Source organism: Rhamphochromis sp. 'chilingali' (genome assembly GCF_963969265.1).
Source record: "Rhamphochromis sp. 'chilingali' genome assembly, chromosome: 3".
NCBI lineage: Eukaryota > Metazoa > Chordata > Actinopteri > Cichliformes > Cichlidae > Rhamphochromis > Rhamphochromis sp. 'chilingali'.
The window spans coordinates 26210223-26233808 of NC_137931.1; the positions used below are offsets into that span (position 1 = coordinate 26210223).

A 23586-nucleotide genomic window follows, 5' to 3' on the forward strand; every position below is an offset into this window, starting at 1 on the left:
ATCAATACAGATACAATTGCAGAATCTGGGCAGCTCAAAAGATTTCAAACACCGTGTGATGTAAATCCCTGTGAAATGTGACTTGGGAAGAGAATCTAATAATGAAAAGATGAAAAGATGGAATGAAAGAATGAAAAAAAAATGCTGAAACCAGAGAAGGGAGGAGTTTGGAGTTGATAAGAGAGCTAAAACATTTTGCTGAACATGCTGTTTATATCTTAAATATGACCCGGTATGTTCGTTAGGGATATCCTCTCTGTCTATGACAATTTAAAAATAGATAAATGAATGAAATGGTTCCTCTAAAGGTTTCTAGTTACTGGGGTAGGTTCCTAAAATCAAAACATACCAAGTTCCTCTAAAGGTTTCTAGTTCCTAGCAAAAGGTCCTACAGTCCTAACATACTGTTTTCATCTAATGGTTCCTAGTTCCAGGGGTAGGTTTCTACAATCAAAACAAACCAAGTTTTGAACTTCAGAAAAAGGTACTACAGTCCAAACATACTGAGTTCCTCGAAAGGCTCCTAATTGCTGGGGTAGGTTCATATAATCAAAACAATCCAAGCTGTTTCAAAGGTTTCCAGTTTGTAGGAAAAGTTCCTGCACTTTCTTTAAGGTTCTCTGATGCCTAGGAACTATTCCAACAGTCAGAACATATCAAGTTCATCTACAGGTAACGTGGTCCTGCAGTCAAAATACATCTTTATATCAGTTCCCACTGAGTCATAATAAACATGGTGCTTGCTGTACTCAGAGGAAACAACTCTGAAAGAGGTTCTACAGGTGAGGTCCGTGTAAAGATGCAGCCCACCCCAAAATTGACTGATAACTCCTAAGTAGAGGGTAGCCAGTAATCTAGTATAGGCTTATTCAGGTTTGAGGGCTTGTTGGATTAATCAGTTAAATGACAGACAAATTAATGGCAACCGTTTCAATGCCTCATTACAAACTCAAGCTTCTTAAAGGTGAATATTGGCTGGATTTCTAAAAGTGCCAGCTTCAGGAAACAATTGTTGAACTTTTAAAGCCCCAGCTAACATTTCTGCTGCCTCAAGCCAGCCTGAGATAAAACCAGAGCCTGACCTAATTGTCTGTGGCACTATATAGTGAGCTCACATCCATAATCCTCTTACAGTAATTCACCTACTGCTGAGCCGACACCACAGAGGCAGAGCTGCGCGGGACGGACGGTCCTCACTCCCACAGATGGTTTTCCAGCGGACTTTTTGACTGTTTCTGGACATCCAGGACCAGATCCCGAGGTCAGGCAGAGATGTTAGGCGGAGATGTGGTGGCCGTGTGGGAGGTGGCGTTGAGCGACGGCGTTTATAGGATCGAGTTCGCTCATGGCACCACCACTGGAAAAAGGATTGTTTTTGTCAATGGAAAGGTGAGGTCCTGCTTCTTTCTGGGAGAGCATAGTGGGGGGTTCCCAGTGTGTTTTGGCCCCTGACCAAATTTTTCCCCTAGGTTGTAAGCCAGTTTGTGCATTTTGTCACCTCATGGTGATTGATTTGAGAACTACCAGCTTAATCTAAAATCATTTTAAAGCCCATGCTGATTTTAAATGTAAAAAATAATATGTTTTAAACAAGTATTTAATACAGTTATTTAATGAAGCTGGAAATACTACAGTTTAAAATACTTTAAAATGATTTAACATTTGACTAAACTGGCTACAAAAGATACTGAAAGTACCAGTTATTATAGATTAACAGTTGTCAGTAGTATATACGTCACGTGGTTAACTGTAACTGGACCAAACAAAGGTCAAAATCTTCTTTTAACACATAGCCATCAAACATGCAACCTGTGGGGACTGAACTGGTTCTATACATGATCCAGTCCGCCCCTCTGAACAGCTGTGAAAAGTGTGAAAATTTCAGTAAATCATTAATATCTTTGGTTTATCGATAAAATTTATTGCTATTCCAGCAGGGGGCAGGCGGGAAAATTGGTCACATCATTCACATTGTTGTGCCTCCAAAGGTGCATAAAAAGCAGCGAGATCTGAATCTTCCAAATCCTGATGTTATCGCGTCATTTGAAGAAGTGAGGCATGAGTTTAATCTACAGAGAAAGCTTTTTCAACAGCACATCAGCATAATTTAATTAGTATTTCAAATGCTTGTTAAAATAATGACTCCAAAGAATTGTTTAAGGCCTCCAGCTGATAAGCCAATCTTATCTGAATCAGTACTTTTAGTACTTTAAGCACATTTCATGCTGATGCATGTAGTACTTGTTTTTTGTGTCACTGTGGTAATACCCTTAATACGTCAGTGAATCCATACTTCCATGATCATTTTGTCTGTATTAACCTGTCCAAAAAAAGTGAGTGTATGAAAGCAGTGCAGCAGGTGTTTATTGAAAGCAGCCATGTCTCCTTAACAGGAAGTCATCAGAAAAGACTGGATGTTCAAGCTGGTTGGAAAGGAAACCTTCATGGTGGGAGGTGCGAACACCAAAGCCACCATCAACATCGAGGCCGTGAGCGGTTTTGCATATGAGTACTCGCTGAACATCGCTGGGAAAAGTCTGCAGAAGTTCATCGACAACAGAGCCAAGACCACCAAGACCTGGCTGCTCAAAGTGGGCGAAGAGGACTACAGGGTCGTCCTCGGTGAGCTCACCCTCTCAGGTTTTTACCTGCAGCTGCAAGCTGTAGTCCGGTGTTTGCAGGAGGAAATGTAGGTGAGGACGGGCAGTCTAATCTGCTCAGGGTGAGGTCAGTGTAGCTATCTTTGGAAAGGAAGCAACCAGCATCAACCTAGTTAGACTACCAAAACGTAACGGTGGATTAAAGAAGACCTCGAACAGAAACAGAGAACCTGATGGTAACTTAGGTCCAACAAACATGGAAATGAGATGGATTGCATTCAAAGGGAAATACGTTAAACTAAATGATACAGAAAAGTACAATAAATTATTAAACACACAAAAACTGACCAAAGAAAAATAGAAAATGAACCCCAAAATGACCAAAGGAATGATCAAAATCAACCATTTATGATTTAAAATTACTAAAATCGAACACAAATGGAAATGCATCATGAGCAGAAGGACACCAAAAAAGATGCCAGTCTGTCAGAAATGATGCAGAACAACCCAAACTAAATGTCAAATACCTAAAACAGCTGTGAAAATGAGACACAAAAGGATCAACATAGTACAGCACAAACTGACCTTGAGAAGACACAATGAAATAAAGTGCAATCCAAAATGGCTAAAATGAAACTTGTGGAAAATGACCACAAGCAGCAGAAGGTTTAAAAAAAGAAAAAAGAAAAAAGCAAAACTATCAAAATTACACAAGAACATTTGATTAAAACAAAACTGAAATGCAAAAAGACTCAAGAGGCCCAAAATCTCCAAGATTAGATGTCAAATTACCACCAAAACACCAAAAATAGCGAAAAATTACCAAATTTAAAGGAAAATGACCAAACTGCTGAGAAACACTGCTGGGACCACAGTTTCTGCAGGAATCATGGGGAGCCTTTTACATATCTGTGCCAGCTGCTTCGTAACCTGATCTCAGACATTGATCAGCTGTGTGTTATTTCAAAGAGGAAGACCAGCCACTGGTGTTGCTTAAACAAACTAACCATCTATGTTTGTTCTTTCTCACAGAAAAGGACACCATGGATGTTTGGTGCAACGGGCAGAAGATGGAAACCACGGTGAGCGCCACTGGTGAATACTCTGAGACACACTATCCTGAAAATAAACGTAACGTATGATGTAACTGCTGGTTTCAATAAAGGAGTGGGAAACTGTGCTGTCAGGTTTGAGGCTACAAAGAAAACCAGGGAGGGAACATTAGTATACATGGCAGGGGTAACTTAGTGATCTGTGAGGGCCCCACTAATGCTGAACAATATCTACATGTGTAGGAGCAATACCTGCTGCCAGATGCATGTGCTTCAGTTGAAACAGGTGTATATTTGTGGACGCCATGATGAGTTGGTTAGCAGTGTGGCTAAAAGAAGAAGTGAACGTGTTCCTGTATCAACTTCTCAGAAACATTAAATCGAAAAAGAGCGGGTGCTTTTCAAAATAAAATGCATTTTAAAGAGATTTGTGATCCTGTAGAAGTTTATGAGAAAACAGCCCTCGGTTCCCTTTACTTATGACCCCAGCAAATACTTTCCTGAAGCTGTTTGGAGGTGATGTTATCGCTCACTCACCATCACAGCTCATTAGCCAATGAGAGCACTATTTATTTAATTTTCAAAGTAGGAGACCAGGGGCCCGTTCTTCGTACCTCGCTAAGTAAGTTAGCCGGATTTGACTGTTGACGATTTCGCGTGATCCTGGATCGTTCGGTTCTTCGAAGCCCATCCGGGACTTGCTGTCATAGCAACAGAGCCGTAAGCGTAAACCTGCTCGGGAGCAGGTTTACTTTATGTAAACAGGATTAGATCGCGGCCACTCAGGTATGTCCGCTTCATTTATACGAAAGCAACAGCGATATTTTACCACTGTTGTACCATAAATAAATAACATCAATGTAACTAAAGATAATGCAGCACTTGATCCTTTTATTGATGTCACACAGATACATACAGGTCATTTCCTAAAAAAGGGAAATGTACTATTAACATTCTATTACATGTATGTGATTATTACAGATGTAATTCATATTTCAGAGTAGTAATTGTAAATTACTTCGTGTAATCAAGATGAGACCACGGCTATAAAAGCGAAGGTGGATTTGGGAAGCCTGTCGCAGCCATGTCCTGTCCGTATACGCGAGCCACCCATTGCGGAAGGTGCAAGATTGATAAGGAGAGTTTTCAGAATTCAGCGTATATTGCGGGACAGACAGGATCCTTTAGCTCAGCGCGACAGTGTGCTCATAGAGAGATATCGATTTTCCCGTGAGGGTATTATTCACTTAACCAACTTGTTGACGAGGGGGTGCAGGACCACCACCTGTCTTTTTTTGCGCTGCCCCTTTTCTTGGTTGCTGTTATAAACAAACAAACAGATTATTTCAGGGTCTCTGTCCAAGAGACGAAAAGCAATATAAGTGATCAATATTACCATTCTGTAGAATATTCTTATATTTCACTTTTACTTGTCCCCATGTTCTAGTGGGTCCTGTTGTGGCTCTAATGTGAAAGGGGATATAATATAACATATTATAATATAATGTAATATAATATTGGATAATATGGTGTGATATGATAAATCTACCCTACCACCTACTGGTGTTGGCCAGAGGGGCCGATGGCGCAATATGGCAGCCTGGCTTCTGTCAGTCTGTCCCAGGGCAGCTGTGACAGCTACCAGTGTGTGAATGTGAGAGTGACTGAATAGTGGCATTGTAAAACGCTTTGGGTGCCTTGAAGAGCGCTATATAGATCCACTCCATTATTATTGTTATTATTAAATTACTTACGAGTTTAATTTGTCAGCAACTTTCTGCCAGCCCTCTCTCCTTGCTTTTGCAGTGTTCCCTTGCGTTTTAATTAGACTCTGAAACTCCTAAAATCCCTCACTCAAGAGTTCTTGCTCTGCTGCCGAAGAATACCGAGCGCGCTCCTTCGACATTTTCGCCGACCAATCAAAGGGTTGCCGATCAATGTTTCTACTATCGATGCGTAGCCCCTGTTGGGCCACCCAGTGATCTCACATTACTTCATCCAGCTATACTAATCGTCAACAACAGGTGTGTTCGGGGAACCGGAATAGCGAGCTCAGAGTTAGCGCGATGATTTGATCTTGGATGTGTCATTTGATCTTGGATGTAGTAAGCGACGTACGAAGAACGGGCCCCAGAAAAGCAATAAAGTTATTGTTTTTCTTTATGTTGTTGTGATAATCTTCTGATTTTTCAAAATAAAACTCCTAGCGCGTTTTTAAAGCTATGAATGCTGACAAAATAAAAGCCTCCATTGTTTCTCATGCCCTGTCCTCAGGGAGAGTTTGTAGACGATGGCACAGAGACGCACTTCATGGTCGGCGGGCACGAGTGCTGCATCAAGGCAGCGAGCGGCGGACAGAAGAAGAGCGGCATTGTGCACTATTTACTGCTGGATGGCGAGAGAGTGACAGCGTCCACGCAATAGAGCTCCTCTTTCAGACGCTCTTTGAGGTGCTTGAATGCAGCGGCACAGGATGGAGACCTTCTCCTGACAAACTTAGAAGCAGATCTGTTCCTGGAGATGTGAAGAATAAACTCTGGCATGCGCAGCTCGAGCTTCATGGAGGGGTACTGGTGACACTTTTATTTTGAAGGAGTGGCTCTTGTTGCGCAGCCTCCACGCATCAACTACCTTCCTCAATGCGTGAAGCACGCGGCAGCTGAGTAATAGAAAACCGGAACAAATAAGGTTCGAAGTTCAAAATAAAAGTGTAACAAAAAAGGTTTGTCTTTTTTATTATTATTGTCTAAAGGTAATCGGTAATATCAAACTCAGTGCACTAAAGACTAAGGAAACTTCAACTGAAGGAAATGCAAATAATAATTTTAATGTCTCAGTTTGATGTCGGTGATGGGCAGAAATTTTAACCATTTTAAAATATTTCACTTTGTGTAATGAGTTTTCTTTATGAGCTATAAATTTTTTTGTAAATAAGCAAAACAAAAACAAAAAAACAATGTTTCAAATATGCCGGTTTATCTCTTTAATTTGTCCTACAGTTGAGATTTGGACTGACATAACTTTAATGTTTTGGTAATTTTTTTTCTTGTTTTCTGATAAAAGAATGAATGTATTTGTTGGGAAAGCAGCTGTTAGACTCACAGACAATAAGAGGGGTCATAAAGCAACAGCTCTGTAATCGTTATTTTTGTTTTTTTTTCCTTTTGGTGAGAAACAATAAACCTTCAATAAACACATGTGACTGAGCTGAAATCCCTGTAAATGAAATGTGAATAGATTCTGCAAACTTTGTAAAAGTTTGGGAAACCCTGGTTTGTATAACATGTGATTGAACTGTTAAAGCATGTTTGAAAGCTGGGGAAGTCCTGAAGGTGTTTCAGAATCATCAAGTCTGATGTAAGGAGGACAACCACCCCAAATCAAAGATGGCAGTTGTTGCCCTCCCTCCAAACAGCCAACCAAAGTCACCAAACTTTTGAAACAGATTTTGTGACTGTTCAAGTCAAAGTTACAGCTCCATGTGCAATGATACAAAGAGGACTACCCAAATAACTGCCTGCAGATATTCCCCAGATGTCAGCTGACTGGTAAGACTCACTTATAGAATAGCCTTTTCTACAAGAAGTAATATTAGATCCAATATGTGACTACAAAATGTCAGTTATATCTATATGGCACATTTAATTACATGTAAACTCAATGTGCTTACCATAAAAGATAAAATTGACGACTGACAATTTTAACAGAAGATTTTCTAAACTTTTTTTTAAAATATCTGTTTGGGTGTTTTGAGAAAAATAAAATAAAATAGAAGAATGAAAAAAGCAAAAATGATAGAAATCAATATTTAAAAAAATTGAAATTATATTCCATTAAGTAAACTCTGGCTGGTGTCTCGGGGTCACTGATGAATAAGAAAAACGTAATTTTTGTCATGCTTTACAGAAAGGAGAAAAAAAAACAAAATTGAAATACAAGAAAATAATTAATTTAATGGAACAAACTAAAGTGTTTATGAGAAAAAAGTGTCATCTTCGGACTGTATTGTTATAGCTTTTTAAAAAATTAAATAATGATTATTATATTTGGTTATTATTTACAGTTTTTACAATAAAAATAATAGTCATAAACAAATGACAGATAACTTAAATTAAATTAAAATTAAATTAAAGAACAATAAGGAACAGAAATTAATGACTGAAAATCCCTCAGCTACACCTTTTACACTAATATACGGTTTCTGCCTGTTTTATAAGAGAAAAAACTGTAAAACGTTTTTTAAAAGTGTCGCGTTTTATTTTGAAAGCATCACCGGAACTCTGCTGCGCGGCGTGTACAGCCTGACTCTCCGGGAGGAAGCTCTCCGGCCGGGATACCGCAGCTCCAGTCTATACGGGATGGACCTCACCGCCGCACGGACAGGGGGGCACGGCTGAGTGTTTGGGCGCCGCGTGCGGGACTTACTTGAGAGATACCTGCTGTTCACACACCTGGATTAACTTTAGAGGCGCGCGAGCTCCTGTGGAGTCCAGCTGTTGGGGGTTTAATCCGGACAGGTGGACGTTATTCAGCCAAGACATAAACAACAGACGGACCGGAGCAGGCATCCTAACTACCCCCACCTAACTGTTTACCAGCCGGGTACCTGCTCTGATCTTGCCCGCTTCTGAAAACTCCTCTCACGGCCTCTGACCCCCCTCTGAGTTGGTGAATAAAGCCCACTTTCACACCTGGAAAACGGTTACTTTTTCCTTACCTCCCGCTCTCTAAAGCTTGGAAGCTAGTTAGCTTTAGCCGGCTAGCCTAGCCACCTAGCATCAAGGCCGTTTTCTTTTTTTTTTATCCTCCTGCTCCTCTCTGATTAATAATCCTTTTTTAAAGTTTAATCCAGCAACACCGGGGCGAGTGTCGCTTTAATCCCGCACGGACTGCGGGGGGATATGGGGAAGCGGCGCTCAGCCTGCCGCACATCTGTCACCGCAACGGAATCTGGAAGCGGGACACCCCGAGAAACGGCTGCCTTCACCGGACAGTAGGAGCAGTGTGTCTCTTCCTCTGGAAGCTGCTCTGGAAGCAGCACTTCCATGAATTTCTCCAGGCATGTAGAAGAGTTCCACTCCTCGCTGCTGGCATAAACCTTGCACCCACACTGTGATTTAAATTCCCCGCACATCTGGAGGTAAACAGCTGGAGTATGAGTGTGCTCTAAGGCTGCTGGAGGTCACAGATTTCACCTTCTTCTTCTTCTTCTGCTGCTTCAGCCATGAACTACCAGCAACACCTTGCCAACTCGGCCGCTATCCGAAATGAGATCCAGAGGTTCGAGTCCGTGCACCCCAACATCTACTCTATCTACGAGCTGCTGGAGCGGGTGGAGGAGCCGCTGCTACAGAACCAGATCCGGGAGCATGTCATCGCCATTGAAGGTAGGACAGGACCCGGGGGATGGAGGAGGAGGATGGATGGATGCTGGTAGTATGTGGGTGGGTTGGTGAAAGATGGGTGACAGCAGACTACATTTCCAGCCCGGAGATGGTCTGTTAGATGTTGCACAATCCGCCTGAATTGTTGGTGGGAAAGTTTATTTAATGTTCCCACAGTCTTTTTCTCTTCTCGGGAAATCGTGTTCAGGCTGTGAAAGCTGTCATGTTTGAGTCCCCCGTATTTCAAGGGAAAAACAAAGCAGTTATCACACCGTGAGACACTCATTAAAGAGTCCTCATGAACACAGAGTAGCACTCTTTAAAGAAGATCCTGTATGGTTCTAGAAAACCTTGTTAATAGTGACACCTGTGGGTGTGGATTGAATTGCCGGTGGCGTTTTGTTGCTAGTGTTTGGTCTTCACTAACAACAAATATAGTTTTATTTTTTTTTACTGTTGGATGTATATTGTACAACATCCAACATATTTTGTGTAGATTCTTAAGTGGAGGGGATGTGTCACTGTGGCAACCAAGAAAACTGAGGTCTAAAACCAGTCCAAACTGTTTTATTTTAAACAGCGAAAGTTTGTTTCTGCCACTAAAAATAGGGAAAATGGCCAGGGAGGTAACTCAAATTTTTGAGCTGTTATCACAAAATCCTAAGTAAGTTATCGTGGAATAAAAAATTGGAACGTTATTATCTCAAAATTTTGGGTTTTATCTCCAAATTCAGAATGATTATTGAAACACTTTAAGTTCAGAATCAGAGAAATTTTATTAATCCCAGAGGGAAATTGAGTTGTCATAGCAGCAAATATACAACAAACATTAAGCACTCATACAAAATGAGTGTAGAAACAGATATTGATAGAAGTTGTTTTCAAATTTTGTATTTATTGTCTCAAAACCTCAGGTTTTTTATCTTTCCATTTTTGTCTGAGATATCTCAAAATCCCAAGTTACTTTCAAGTAAATTGAAATTTAGTTATTATTACAAAATGTTTTTTTCAACAAAGTTTGAGTTATCACAAAATTTTAAGTTGTAATATAAAAATTTAGAATTAAAAACTGAGCATCTCAACATTGTGAGTTATTCGCTTAAGGTTTTAAGTTAAATATCTAAAAATTAGGGGTTACTTCTAAGCTAGGATTTAGAGTTATCTCAAAATGTTGGACTTTTATCATAAAATTTCTGGGTTTAATCTTAAAGTTTTGAATTACTTATGTTGAAATTTCAAGTTACTTAAGTAAGTCAAAATTTACATACATACTTGAAAATCAAACGTTAGTGATTCCCTCGACCATGAATCCCTTCAGTGTCCAAATGTGGACATTTTCACCCTTTAAAAGTAGAAAATACTAAGAAGAAGAGGAAAATTGGTGGAGAGACTTTATGAATTTGGGGGTGGAGTTACATTAGAGTTACATTAGTTTAGAGGCTGCTAAAATGTAAATGATCAATTGAATGGAGAAAATTAAAGTGATTTGGTGGGTTTTGTACCTTAGGCTTTTGCCAGTGATTCAGTGGGTTTTGTCCCGACTGAACTAGTTATCGAAAAGACGTTATTGATAACAAAGCTTTTTGTTTACATCTTCTTTGTGTTTTTAGTGTTATTATCAGAGTCTCAACACAAACCTGACTCAGGTGATAAATAAACTTGCTAGCAGTGATCAAAGAAAGTGATAACCTTCGAGGCGTTCTCGATGGATCGGGTAGTTTGGGAACAGATTTATTCCTCGTAATTCACAACATCACCGGGATTACACTTTTACATAACGGCTTCATAACTTAATCCCTCTGTCAGATTAGCAGAAGACCCTGTGCTGAACAGCTGTTTCAGCCTCCATAAGTACAAGTGTCTCAGCATTGATTTATTGATTGATATTGATGGGGAAGCAGCAACGATCTGACATGATCCTTTCTCCTTTAAACACAAGAGGCAGTGAGAGCCAGATGGCTGCTGTTTGGTGGTTAATCCAGTGAATTAACCACACATTGGTGCAGAAATCCTGTAAATCCAGCTCAAACATAAGCAGATATTACATTGAAACAGAAACGATCTGATCAGAGAGAAGCAGCTGGAATTCAGAGATGTTACAGCTGGAAGTGAAACTCTTTCAGACCTGAGAAGTGGAGTTTCTGCTTGCTCCTTTGGGCCACATGATGAAGGAAATGATGCTGAGGATGACGATATGAAGCTACTGTCATTTCAATGAAAACAAACTGATGAAATGTGAAAGAAAGAATAACGATGGAATCTGCTATTGCAAATAAGATGATACGATCTGACACACTAAATAAAATAACAACAAAAACAAATTGCAACACTAGTAGCAATGGATGATCTGATATCCTCGTGTTGGTGTTGTTCCCTCGTCATCATAAATAATGTTGTTCCAGGTTCAACATTGCAAGTGACCAATCACATTGTTGTGACGTCCCCCTTTTGTGCCTTTGAAAAATACCGTCTTAAAAAAATCTACTTCACTTGCGAGAAGAGAAACCGCTTCTGTCCGCCCATCCAGGAACTTCAGTTCTTTGCATTTCAGGATACTTTTCTTTAATAAACGGTAAGCATTATACATATCGTCCTTGCAGAGGTGGTTTCTCTTCTCGCAAGTGAAGTAGATTTTTTGAAGGCGTTTGTTTTTTTTCGAGGTCGCGGATGACGTCAAGAGAAGGTGATTGAGAAGGTCACTTGCAATGTTGAACCTGGAACAACATTATTTATGATGACGAGGGAACAACACCAACACAATCTGTAATGACATACATTAAGCAGAAAGCAACTAATGATGTAAAAAAAAAAGGTAAATAATTGAAAAAGAGGATTTACAGCTGGTTAAGTGTTTTTCAGTGTGATTTTAAAGGATCCTGGCAGAGTAAAGGGATTACATCACTCATGACATTTAAAGATAATAGCTGTGCTGTGGTTTCAGGTGATTTATGGGTAAAATAATCACTGACAGGGACATTAGAAGCAGCAGAAAACCTTCCGCATTTTCCTCTCAGACAGTTACTGCTGCTTGTTCTTCTAATGAACACAGCAAAGAGCTCAAGAAACAGCAGCCATGTTTAAAATGCGTTCAAAATTTATTCATCTAATTAAAATTCACTATTTGTGATGATGGTCAATAAGGCAATCTGATGATCACGTACATTTACATGTGCGGCCCAAATTTCAGTCTCTCCGTCTTTCATGTTTTTGCCTTAAAATGAAAATATTTGTGTTGGATATACGTCTTTCGTTAGCTGCCTTAAAGGCAGAATTACAGCGTGTGAATGTATGGCTGATACAACATACATGCGCAGTGAGGATAATTCTGATCTATTCCGATTTGTTTCTCAGTAGTTTCTGGTGTCATGTGTTGCGTTTTGAGATCTTTAAGCGTACTGAACTTTGTCAGGTTCTATTTTAATGATTTATTGATTCAACCGCTCTGACGGTAGTCAGGCTGGTGAAATTGAACTTGAAATTGAGCTGTTTAAAAATGTGACTGTTAATTAATTATAACATGGAGGGCAACTATGTTTTCACATAGGACCGGGTAGGTTTTATGCTTTTTTTGTCTTTGTCGACCCACCTGAATTTTGTCTCAGTACATCGCTTTGTTTTGTGGTCTGTTTTGCTTTTCTAGGGCCCTGACTTCTTATGACATGTTTTTGCATTTATCGTTTATGATCCATTTAACTTTTGGCCTACTCACTTTTTAGCTTTATGGGATTTTTATTTTTTGTAACCTTACCTTATTTTGGGCTTTATTTCTTTGCCAGTCTTGATTTTAAGCCCCACCTTCTTTTGGGGGTTTCCCTTTTTTCTTGACCCTGCCCACTTTTGGGACTACTTCATCTGTTTTGCTCTCCAAATAGACTGTTAATGTGTATGCATCCAAAACCCAGTCAGGCATTACTCTTACTAAAGAATATTATTTCCTGCACCACAAAAATCTGTCCTTTCCCACAGTCACTGATATCTGTATATATAGAATACTCAGAGGGGGTAAAAATACTTTTTCTTGGCACGCTGTCTATCTGTTGAGGCTTCAAAAATACTTCTTCGTGTAATCCTGATCTGTAATGTTCTAGTAGTTTGATCTGAACCACTGAATGTGAGATGTTCTCCAGCAGAAAATGTGACAAAATTTGAAATAAAGAATATGTTGAACTTCTCTAGGTTTCATTGTGTTTTGAAAGCTTACCATTGATGAGTTTTCTAACAGAATGATTGACGTTACAGTCCAGCTGTGCTGGTAATAGTTCAGAGTGTCAAATCAATATTGTCACTTACAGAAAAGTGCAGTAATTGTGTTTTATTTCTTTCTTAGGCTTGTTATTTCTCATAAACCTGGCCTAAAATAAATGGGGTTTAGTTTTTGCATTTCTTGTGTATTTTGGAGGATTTTGAGTCAGATTTGAGTCCGAATTGAATCATTTAACATCTGCTGTGGTCTTTATAGTCAACAGCATGGGTGGTTTGGGGATGCTAATAGTTCAGCAAGTCAAATTAGTATTGTTGTTGAAATAAAAGTGTCGTAATTATACCTTATTTCTTCCTGAGTATAGTTGTTTTTGTTAAATTTGGCGTAAAATGAATGGGGTTTGGTGTGTTTTTAGAGGATTTTGAGTCAGATTTGAGTCTTAATTGAATCATTTGACATCTGGACCAGCTGCAGTCCTTACAGTCGGCAGCACAGGGCTGAGGGTGGAGGCATTCAGTGGCCTCGCAGCTGTCAGCTGAGTAGTCCAAGCACTGACTCGCTCCTGCTCTGTTCACTTCCATTTTGCCTGAATTCACATGGTGACTCATGCTGGAAATAACCCAAAACAGCAGCGGCAGCACTGTCATCCTCTGTCTCTGCCTCTCGGTGCACATCTGGACGTGTCGCTCAGATTCACGTCGGGTTACATAAGCTCTCGGCTCCGGAGGCTGCCGTCCTCACCGCTCCCGTGGGCCGTGACTCGGCCCAGTTACGGCGCTCTGACTGCACGCCTCTGTGGGGGCTCATTTGCATTTGAGGCGTGTGCGAGGACGGATGGGCAATGCCCTGCCAGCCAGGTGACACTGACCCACTTTCTCTGTGTTTGGCCTCACAGCTGTGGATGCATGAAATGAAACCAAACCCACGCTGTGAACATCCTTCACTTCATCCTCCCACAGCAGGAGAGCCAGCGTGGAGTGGAGGTTAACCAGCATCAGAGGCTACAGAGTCCCACTTAAAGGCTGTAAAAGAGCTAATTAAGAGCAGAGAGACACAGAAACTACAACAAAGAAGAGAATAAAGACTTCTTTGTAATCTTTGAGTGTTTATGTGAAACTGTGCAGGTTAAAGTCCTGCATCAGATTCAAACAGTGATTCATATATTGTGGAATTTACCTGTCGGAGGTGAGCTGAACAGTTGCGTGGTGGAGTGCAACAAGCCTTTTATTTAATCACTCCTGCTCCTTTGTCCGAGTGCTTCTCCAGTAACACCGGCGTCTACTTTCTGCCTCGAGCTTTTGTCTCACTCCACCAGCCTGTGGTCAGCGAACGCACCGTGTGACCCAGTTAGCCTCACCACGGTGTGTTTGCTCTGTGTTTTCTCTCTTCAGTTATTATGATTGTGCCCACGCAGCACTCATTCTCATGTTTCAGCCATTAGGACTGACTGTGACGCAACGCCCATCCCGCTCAGGGACGAGCGGAGATAAAGAGGCAAGCAGGGTTTGGGACTCAGTTAAAAGAAATCTCGCAGGGCTGCCAGGGGGTGAAACTGACACCAACCTGAACCTAAGCATTGTTTTTAGTCACCTGCTGCCAGGATGGCTGCAGATGATGATGGTCATTTTGGTCTTTGTCTGTCATCAAGCTGAGAACATTTTCCTACAGTTTAGCTTTTAGCATAGTTTATATGGTTTAGTTTATATAGTTAATAGTTTAGCTTATAGTTTATAGTTTAGCTTATAGTTTATAGTTTAGCTTAATTTGACCTTTTATTAAAACATTAAAATCACTTTAGGCTAAAATGGCAGAACAGTAATATGCCAGGAAGGACACTGTATGCTAAAACCAGAGGGAGATAAAGAAAGAAATGTGAATCACATGTTCTGTAATGTAAATAAATCATGGTTTAAAGCTATAAAACAGACTGCAGCAGGAAATCAAAGCGGCAGAGTAGCTGGAAAAGTTCCAAATATCAGCACAAGGTCTGAGAGACACTTTCAGGGTTTTTTTTTTCTTTTCTTTACTGCATGTGGAAATTTTTTGGTGCCCCTCAAAGAGGGTTTAGACAGCCCCCCCAACCAAAAAAAGAAAAAAAAAATCCTCCCCAGTGTTAGCTTAAAATAACAGCAAATTTGTCAGAGATGGAAAGGGTTCAGCCTTTCAAAATAAGAGCAAAGGGCCTGTACACTAGTTGAATAAGTTTCCTTATTCTCTTTGATAGATGAAAAAATAAAGCTAATTTGTAAAATATATTTAGACCTTTGCATGGGAAACACTGCAACACTTCAAAATTAGCAGAATAGATTCCCTTTGGACTCTATTAGCTTCACTTGGCATGATTTACAGTCCAAAATAGGGCTGCTCAATTAATCGAATTTTAATCACGATTACGATCTGGGCTTTCAACGATCATTAAAAATGACTGAGCCGATTATTAGCCCCTCCCTCATTTATCCGCGACACCTTAAAGGCCGGTCCATGAAAATATTGTTGGGCATAAACCGGTTCGTGGCGCAAAAAAGGTTGGAGACCGCTGATTAAGAGGACCCGAGGGAAGCTCGGAAAGCTAAGCAGAAGTTATTTGGAGAGGAGAGTGACTGCCGTTGGTTGAAAAGAGAGGTAAAAAAAAAAACTTCAGTGGTGTTGCGCACTATTTTATATTATTTTTTAAAGTCATTATTCAATACATTGTTATTGTTAACCCTTTAAAGCCGGTCAGAGCAGCATGCTCCGTTTTGCGTGACTATTTTTAAATCCCTGTAGAACCTGAACCGTGTAAGCTAGTGCAATAATTTGTTTTGCATACGAAACCGGAGGAGTTGTACTTACATCTTATGCCACCAGCTTGTCCTCGGTCATGGTTTCCTTCCACATAAAGCTTTGCAAAAATTGCATAAAAAGCGCTTGCAGGAACAAAAACATAATATTCCAGAAACACGCTTTACCGATCCGATCAGCTGTTCCTAACATTTCCCACAGTGAAACAGACGTCACCGCTAACTATCGCATGTCCGCCATTTCCTGGCCAAAACCGGAAGTGACGTCATTTTCGCGGAAATGTAGTTTTTTTTTACTTGTAGGCCTTAAAAGCCTATACTGGTCATGTTTGACTTTTCTGAATAGTTTCTGGGATGCTTAGAACTCAAATTGCACTGCTGGAAATAGTTTATTTTGATGCACCTGCTGTTTTCTTTGCTAATTTGCATCATAGGATTGTTTTTTCGTTTTTCCTGCAGTATATAAAAATTGGTGTATCTCCAAAATAAAACTATGAAGACACTCAAAATAAATTTCCTGTTGTTGTAAACTATTTTTTGCAACTTTTTTGTATTTAAAGTTTTGAGGGATAAGCCTCTTAAATTTCTCCAAGTAGAAATATATGTAAAAAAAACAAAAACGATTTTCAATTTTTTTGTAGTTTATTGCACTTTTTTTGCAATTAATGTAGTTACTATGGACTTAATGCATACATATTATTAAAATATGGGCTATAACAGTTGCATAGCAAATTCAAATGCACCCACAAATGGCACTACAACATGTAAAAAAATAATATAAGCTCTGGTGGACTTGGTTCTATAGTAGGTCTTAAAGAGTTAAATAAATATCGTCAAATAATCGAGATCTCAATTTCAGTGAAAATAATCGTGATTATCATTTTTGCCATAATCGAGCAGCCCTAGTCCAAAATAATCCTTATTTATCTCAAACTGTTGTAGAAAGAAAAATTATATAAATACAACTTCAGATCACCTTTTAGACAATGACTGGGCAATTCATTTTGTCAAAGGGGCCATGTGAGAAGCTGGAACTATTGTAGAGGGCCACACCAGTCCCAGCTTCTTATAGGGACCATTTGGAAAATGATTTAACCGCCTGTGTTATAGAGTGCTTTTGGTTGATGATAATGACAACCAGTGCAACTAGTAGTTGATAAATTAGTTTGCTGGCAGAATATTAATGGTTAATCATTATGAAAATCAAATAATTGATGATATTTGAGTAAAAAAAGGTCAAAAGTTTTTCTCTCCATGTTATGTTTTTGATCTGCTTCTTCATTGGTAGGTTTTAAAGAACCCCACCCCTTTTAAATACAAAGAAGTCATTTTTGCAACCCTGCCTTATTTAAGGATGTTTATGGTCCCGCCTTCTTTTGGGGGTTGACCTTTTTCTTGATCCCGCCCAATTTTGGGTCTATTTCTTCTTATATTACAATTGGACCTCTTATTTTCTGGCTTCTTCTGTTTTCCTGGTGTCCCACTTTCTTACGATGTTTTTTTTTCTTTTATGACCACACATTCTTTTTGGGCTACTCCTCCTTTTTGAAGAATTCCGCCCTTTTTATTCTTATTCTTGGATTAAAAACAAGGTGAAGCAACACCTTAAATACATACAAGAACACTTGACAATAATACAGGGCTGTTTTAAGCCACCAAAAATTAAATGATGGATCTTCACCTTCAGACTACTTACTAAGATATTTTTGTATGATACTGATGGCAGAAATACAGCAGTTATTTGATTTATAATTATATAATTAGTTTATTTCCTGAATTTTAACAGGGAACCATTTAGATGATTAAGTAGTTGTTTTTAAGATAAAATTGAGAAGTTTTTAGAGTCTGTCCTGTAAAGATTTGATGATTAATGCTATATCAAACTTCTGTTCTGTGTTTTCTTACATTTTCTAGTGAAATGATCTGTTACGTGACTGATTGTAAAGTAATCTTCAAAGTGAGGGTATGTGCGTCAGTTGTTTCGTTGTTTGTTGACGGTAGCACTTTTCTGTAAGGCTCAGTGAGCGTTACTCTGGCAGATGGTCGATCTCAGAGTGTGATTGTGATGTAACACTGCGGCTGATTGACGGCCGCTAATAACTGTAATAAGGAGTCACGGGATGCTTTTAAACGAGGCTTTTAGCCATTGCATAACTGCGCCCGCTGACCGCCGCTGAAGTCTGTCCTGAGATATTACGCCTCATATCTGTGCACCTTTTGTCCCCCCCTCATAGCTCCGCCTCCACCCCTGCTGACTCCACCAGATTAGGGCCAACTGCTGACATTATGTTCTTGTTTCTTTTTTTTTACCAACATTCATTTGTTTTCCTGCTTTTCATTACGATTAATGCTTGAGGTGAGTCATCATCAGTGGAGTGGAGTAAGCGCTCTCAGTGGAGGTGGGCGGGCACTCAGGCAGCACAAACTGATAATGTGCAGCCACTGGGAGCATTTAAAGTGATCGATACGACACCTGAGGAAAGACTTTTAAAGGTTTGATCACCCCCTTTCATACGTGGAGCGATCATAAAGGATTATCTCAACAGTTGTGGGGGTTTATTTTTACTCTCGAGCCTCCGTCTGCTGAGATCAAACTCAATCCAACCTGAGGATAGAAGCTTTGCCCACCCTCCTCCAACAATCACACAGACATCTGTACTGTGTTATGTAAAAACAATAACAGCAAAAAAGCTGCAGATTCAGACTCTGACAGGTGGAGCTGCAGATTTAAACTCCCGGCCAGATAAATAAAACTGGACATCATGTAAAAGATTTATTTGACTGTAGAACAGCAGATGTCTAACATTGTCCTGCTTTGGTTCTGCAGTTTAGCTGTGGTTTTATCTCAATGCAGCCAAAACCAGCTCCAACATTACTGCGCAGTCCCACTCATACTGGCTCTTACTCCCACTCTCCAAAGCAGGTCATCCACCTCAAATATAGTACTCTTTCCTGAAAAACATACCTGTTCAGATAGTTTCAGTTTTAATGCACAGTGTCAGTTACTCAACCTTACCATTAAAATGGTTGTTGTTGTTGTTGTTTGTTTGTTTTTTTAAAGACGTAGTTATATAAATTTCCTTCTTTTAGTAAACATCTTATTTCTGGATTCCTCTAATTTTCTAATTCTTTGTCTACAGTATAGTTTTTATTAGTGACAAGATTCACAGATTTATTAATTTGTTTTGTTACTTTGTTTCCCCCTGGTCCATTAGGGACCCGCCTTCCTTTGGATGTTGCTTGTTTTCTTTTTTTTGTTTTCTTTTTTGTTTTGTTTTTTCACTCCACTCAGTTTTGGCTTTGTTTAGGGTATACCACCTTATTTTGGGTTAGGGTGTTTTGCTTTTCTAGGTCCCACTTTATGGTGTTTTTTTTTTTTTTTCCTTTTATGACCTCAACTAACTTTAGTACACTTCCTTTTTAGCTGTTCAGCTTTTAAACCCACCCAAATATGGTTGTTCAACACTACCCATATGGAAAAGATATATATAAATCTTATAAAGTTTGTATCTGTCTTGTGTGAAACTTGTATGAAAAGCACACAAGAGTGAAAACACATATAAGATCCCTTGAAAAATTATATAATGAAACTTGTATGTTTTGGATACTTCCTAAAACAATATATGAAAGTAATGAGAAAGTGGTCACTTTCATGAGTAAATCATATATGTTTTTACTATTTCTTTTCCATATGGGTAGGCTTACCACAGAATATAGAAGTTTCCTACACCAAAATAAAAGCAAAATAATAAAACTTCTGCTTCTTTCACCAAAGTGCTTTTATTTAGGGCTACCCCAACCTCATTTTTCCTTTTCTCTGGAGATTTGTTTCGCCTGTATCCTATTTTTCTTTTTAACTTTTTAAGTTTTTATAGAGAATAATTTGTTTAGGCTCCACCCTCTTTTGGGGGATGTCCTTTTTTTGTTCCACACCTAATTTGGGGAGTAAATGCTATGTTAGAACTCCAGTGGCCTGTTTGCTGACTTAAAGCTAACGATATCCAAATACAAAACCAATTTCACATTATTTTGTGTGTATTTAAAGTCCTGATAATCTAACATGGATTTAGTTGATGGCAAGGCTTCCTGAATTCACCTGTGTAGCATAAGAGTATGCCAATAAACATCAGAAAATGTGCCTGTTAACTTTATCTTTTTGATAACTTTAACTCTTTTGAACATTTTGTCTTGAAGATGTTGTTTTTTAGGGGCCAGTTTCACCAAATGTGCAACAGGAAAGCTGCAATAAGTCATTTAAAATTATTTCCTCTCACTTTTGCTGACCTGATTTCCAAAAACAGGGACCATTGTCGTGATCTGTGCTATATCGACTTTATCTTTAAATGAAGCCAGGTATAAATAGGCAGTTGACACTGAAATGCTGGAACAAACACAAATATTTATCCCGCACTGATTCGCGCTGTGTTTTAAGATAAACAAGTTAACCAGGATCCCCGAGCAGGTCCTCATGGTCATTAAGCCCAGAGGATGCTCTTATTGATCGGTCTGCAGAGGAAGCATCTCAGGGAGGCGGGGAGTGGAGGGGGGGATATCGACTCGGGAGAAAATGTCAGAGCCGTGCCGTGATCTGCATCCTACTGTCACAGATGGATTAACACGCATTAGGAAGATAAATACCAGTTCAAATGAGCTGCCAGTCCAGCTGAGTCCAGACCTCCCTGTAGCTGGCCTGCTCTGATTTGAAGCCTCTGCAAAGATAAACAAGATAAATTACGAGGGAAGCTCGTGTTGCAGCTGATTAATCTGGCTTTGAAGATGTAATTTCATCCTGTTTCGAGTCATTTTTAATGTCTTTATGAAGAATAAATGGTTCAGTTTTGGGGTTATGAAAACTTCAGTGTCATTACAGCCGATGATTCCCCCTGCAGGAATTGTGGGTAGTTCGGCTGGATTTAGCCGAGCTGTTTGAATGCGTACACGGGGGATTCCCTTGTTTTTTTTGTTTGTTTTTTTTACTGTGGAGGTTTTATAGCCTTCACAGTGTTTCAGTTTGCTTTTCAGTATCACAGTTAAACGGAAGCTGCTTTTCTCTGGATTATGGTGATGTTAGCGTAAAGTTTATATGATGACATCACTAAATTTGCAGCACTAAGATTCATCACAGACCTTAAAGCACTTACCTGCTGCTGCACATCGTGTGCTCGGCTTGTATTATTCTTATTTATAGGGCCATTGTTACCATGTCTCCACATTTTCCTGACCTCCATCTGTCAGAAAAGTGTGGGAAGTTATTTTCTTCTGTGTCAAGATTTGTTCCTTCTGTCTGCCCTGAATGCTCACGCTGAATTTAGAGAAAGGGCGTTAAATTGTGCAGCTTCCCCCTCCTCAGTTTGAAGTAAATCTTCAGCAGATGGTCTCACTGATTGAATTTAAGGCTGAAAATATTCTGCCTGAGACACTCGCTTATTCTGATGATTTAGGTTCTCACATCTTTATCATTGTTTGTTTATTCATCCCACTTCATCTCCTTCATGTTTGAAGACTTAATTATTTGTGCTGGCTGTACTCATGCCTGTCTGTCTCATGTAAAGTTGGCTGTTGATGTCTGAAACTTTGCACAGCTTTGGACAACAGGATGGAAAACATGCGTGGAGATTATTCACCGGTCTGCTGTAAATCATGTTCAAGTTATTGCGGCTCAAATGCAGATGGGGTCTAAAAAGGCCAGTTTTTCTGTTCCAAGTGTTTCCATTTAGATGAAAATCCAATAAAAACTGTTGGACAGTAACAGGTTAAACATCCAGACGGTGGCGTCTCTCCTCGTTTGCTGTAATTGGGCTCAGCTGAGGGAGGGTCACCTGTTAGCGATGCTAAAAATACCCCCACTGTCGTTCTGCCTGCCTGCCTGCAGGGCCCCATTAGGGTGATGTGCTTATCATCCATCCCTCAGTGTGTGTGATATCCAAACACATGACTGCACTCGAATGCAGCGGTGCTTTACGTCAGCTGTACGATTGTCCGCCACTGTTGTTGTGTTTTAAAGGCAGGAGAGGCTCTAAGTCGTGTAATGAGAGAGCCCCGAGGAGCTACAGCCTTTTATTATACAACAGGACAGATTTAGATTCAGGAGAACCGACTTAAAGATAAAGTTTGAGAATATTTGATTGAACATTTGCTCTATAAAAAGGAAAGTCAAATTAGAGGTTTGTGCAGTTATAAATCAGTCAGATCTGAACACAAACACATGAGACACACATTCTTAGCTTCAGTTTGACTCACACTTTTAAAGGAAACCTCCAGAGAAATCAGAGAAAAACCTTCCTGATATTATCTTAGATCTGTTTTGCAACTTCAGGCCAATATTGACTGTTTATTAGATATAAACTTCATTATGAAGGTTTCATTAAAATTGTGCTTGCTCTGTATTCTAATAGATCTGATTTGTATAATGCTTGTTTTTACTGTAATAGAACAATGACATATAAAACAGTTAGTTCAGAATCTTCCTGTATTACAGCACTTAAATGCTAGCTGTCTGTACATGTGTAAATGTAGACTGCTAAAGATGACTCTCTCTTGCTTGCATATGGCCCCAGAATAAAACTGGCTACACCCAGGGAGAGAAAATCCCAAACCAGAAAGATGGATGAGTTAATCCCAGAATTCCCAGGCTAGCTGCTTACCATCACTCCCAGTCTTTATGCTAAGCTACGCTGACTATCTGATTCCAGCTTTGTACTTAAGGTTGCCCAGGCGAGCAGATTATGACTGTTCAAGCCTAAAAAAAACCAGATGATAACAAAAAGAAAAGTTTTACATTTCAGTGTTGTGGCTTTTTATAATAACAAATTAGAATCCTTTCATAACTTATGCAAAAACTCTGTACAACCCAACACATCTGTCCAGCAGAGAAACATCTGTTCTCTCACCTTAGCAGTTTATTTTAACCTAAAAGTGTCAAGTCTGTTTTATCTATAAAGGTCAACATCACATGTTAGAGCTAGAGTGAAAACAGGACGGCTACCTCCTTGCAACTAGGAAAAACCTGTGCTGTCATGGTGATTGCATTTATTTTTTGTTTTTTGCATCTAGTGATAGATTGAAAGTAGCTGCACTGACCAACTGGTTGCCCAGAGGTTGAGTGTGCACCACCCTCAACCACTTCTAATCCGGTTGTTCAGTGATGACGCGACGAATCCTACTTCCGGGTCTAAAGTAGTCTGCGTTTAATATGGCTTTTGTGTTGTTAACATGTTTAATGTTATGTATTTTCTTCTATTTGATCTCAAAAAGCTCCTAAAACAGTCAGTGATCCCTGTTGACCTCCCTCGGCTTTTATTACCGCTAATCATTTATTTAAGATCAGTTTTTAAAACCTTAGGATGTAACTACAGCCCAGCCCATGCAGCAGTATATGAATGACTAACCTCGTATTGTGGATGGATTATCTCAGTTGTTCTCCTGGCTGAAGTCCTTTTACAGCATCCTGCCATGCGATTACATTTGTTCCTGACCACCGAGAACACTCACGTTAACTTTTATCGAGTGGGAAAAAAAGTTAGCTTGTTTATGTTATGCTAACATAGCTGTGTCGCTAGCGGTCACGTA

General features: G+C 39.6%; 2 protein-coding genes across 3 annotated transcripts in view; both read left to right on the forward strand.

The window, feature by feature from the left end:
- Positions 1 to 1214: 1214 nt before the first annotated feature.
- On the forward strand, positions 1215 to 6849 carry LOC308394264 (fas apoptotic inhibitory molecule 1-like). The gene is made up of 4 exons (XM_080878518.1): positions 1215 to 1389; positions 2394 to 2622; positions 3633 to 3682; positions 5927 to 6849. The coding sequence occupies exons 1-4, from the start codon at positions 1273 to 1275 to the stop codon at positions 6074 to 6076; spliced, it is 546 nt and encodes a 181-aa protein (XP_080734644.1). The 5' UTR covers positions 1215 to 1272; the 3' UTR covers positions 6077 to 6849.
- A 1139-nt stretch (positions 6850 to 7988) lies between these two features.
- The window catches only part of agap1 (ArfGAP with GTPase domain, ankyrin repeat and PH domain 1), a 189880-nt gene continuing 174282 nt past the window's right edge, over positions 7989 to 23586 (forward strand). Inside the window, exons 1-2 of one of the 2 annotated variants that reach the window (XM_080878085.1) lie at positions 7989 to 8792; positions 8875 to 9039. In XM_080878085.1, the coding sequence (XP_080734211.1) occupies positions 8877 to 9039 (163 nt within the window). In that variant the 5' untranslated portion in view covers positions 7989 to 8792; positions 8875 to 8876. Of the gene's footprint in view, positions 9040 to 23586 lie in introns of both variants that reach the window. The other variant, XM_080878086.1, reaches the window with a different exon arrangement.

Coding starts and splice junctions, on each gene's coding strand:
- LOC308394264 (XM_080878518.1), top strand. CDS start 1,273: ATGTTAGGCGGAGATGTGGTGGCCGTGTGGGAGGTGGCGTTGAGCGAC. Junction 1,390..2,393: donor TTGTTTTTGTCAATGGAAAG/GTGAGGTCCTGC, acceptor TCTCCTTAACAG/GAAGTCATCAGAAAAGACTG. Junction 2,623..3,632: donor GGACTACAGGGTCGTCCTCG/GTGAGCTCACCC, acceptor TCTTTCTCACAG/AAAAGGACACCATGGATGTT.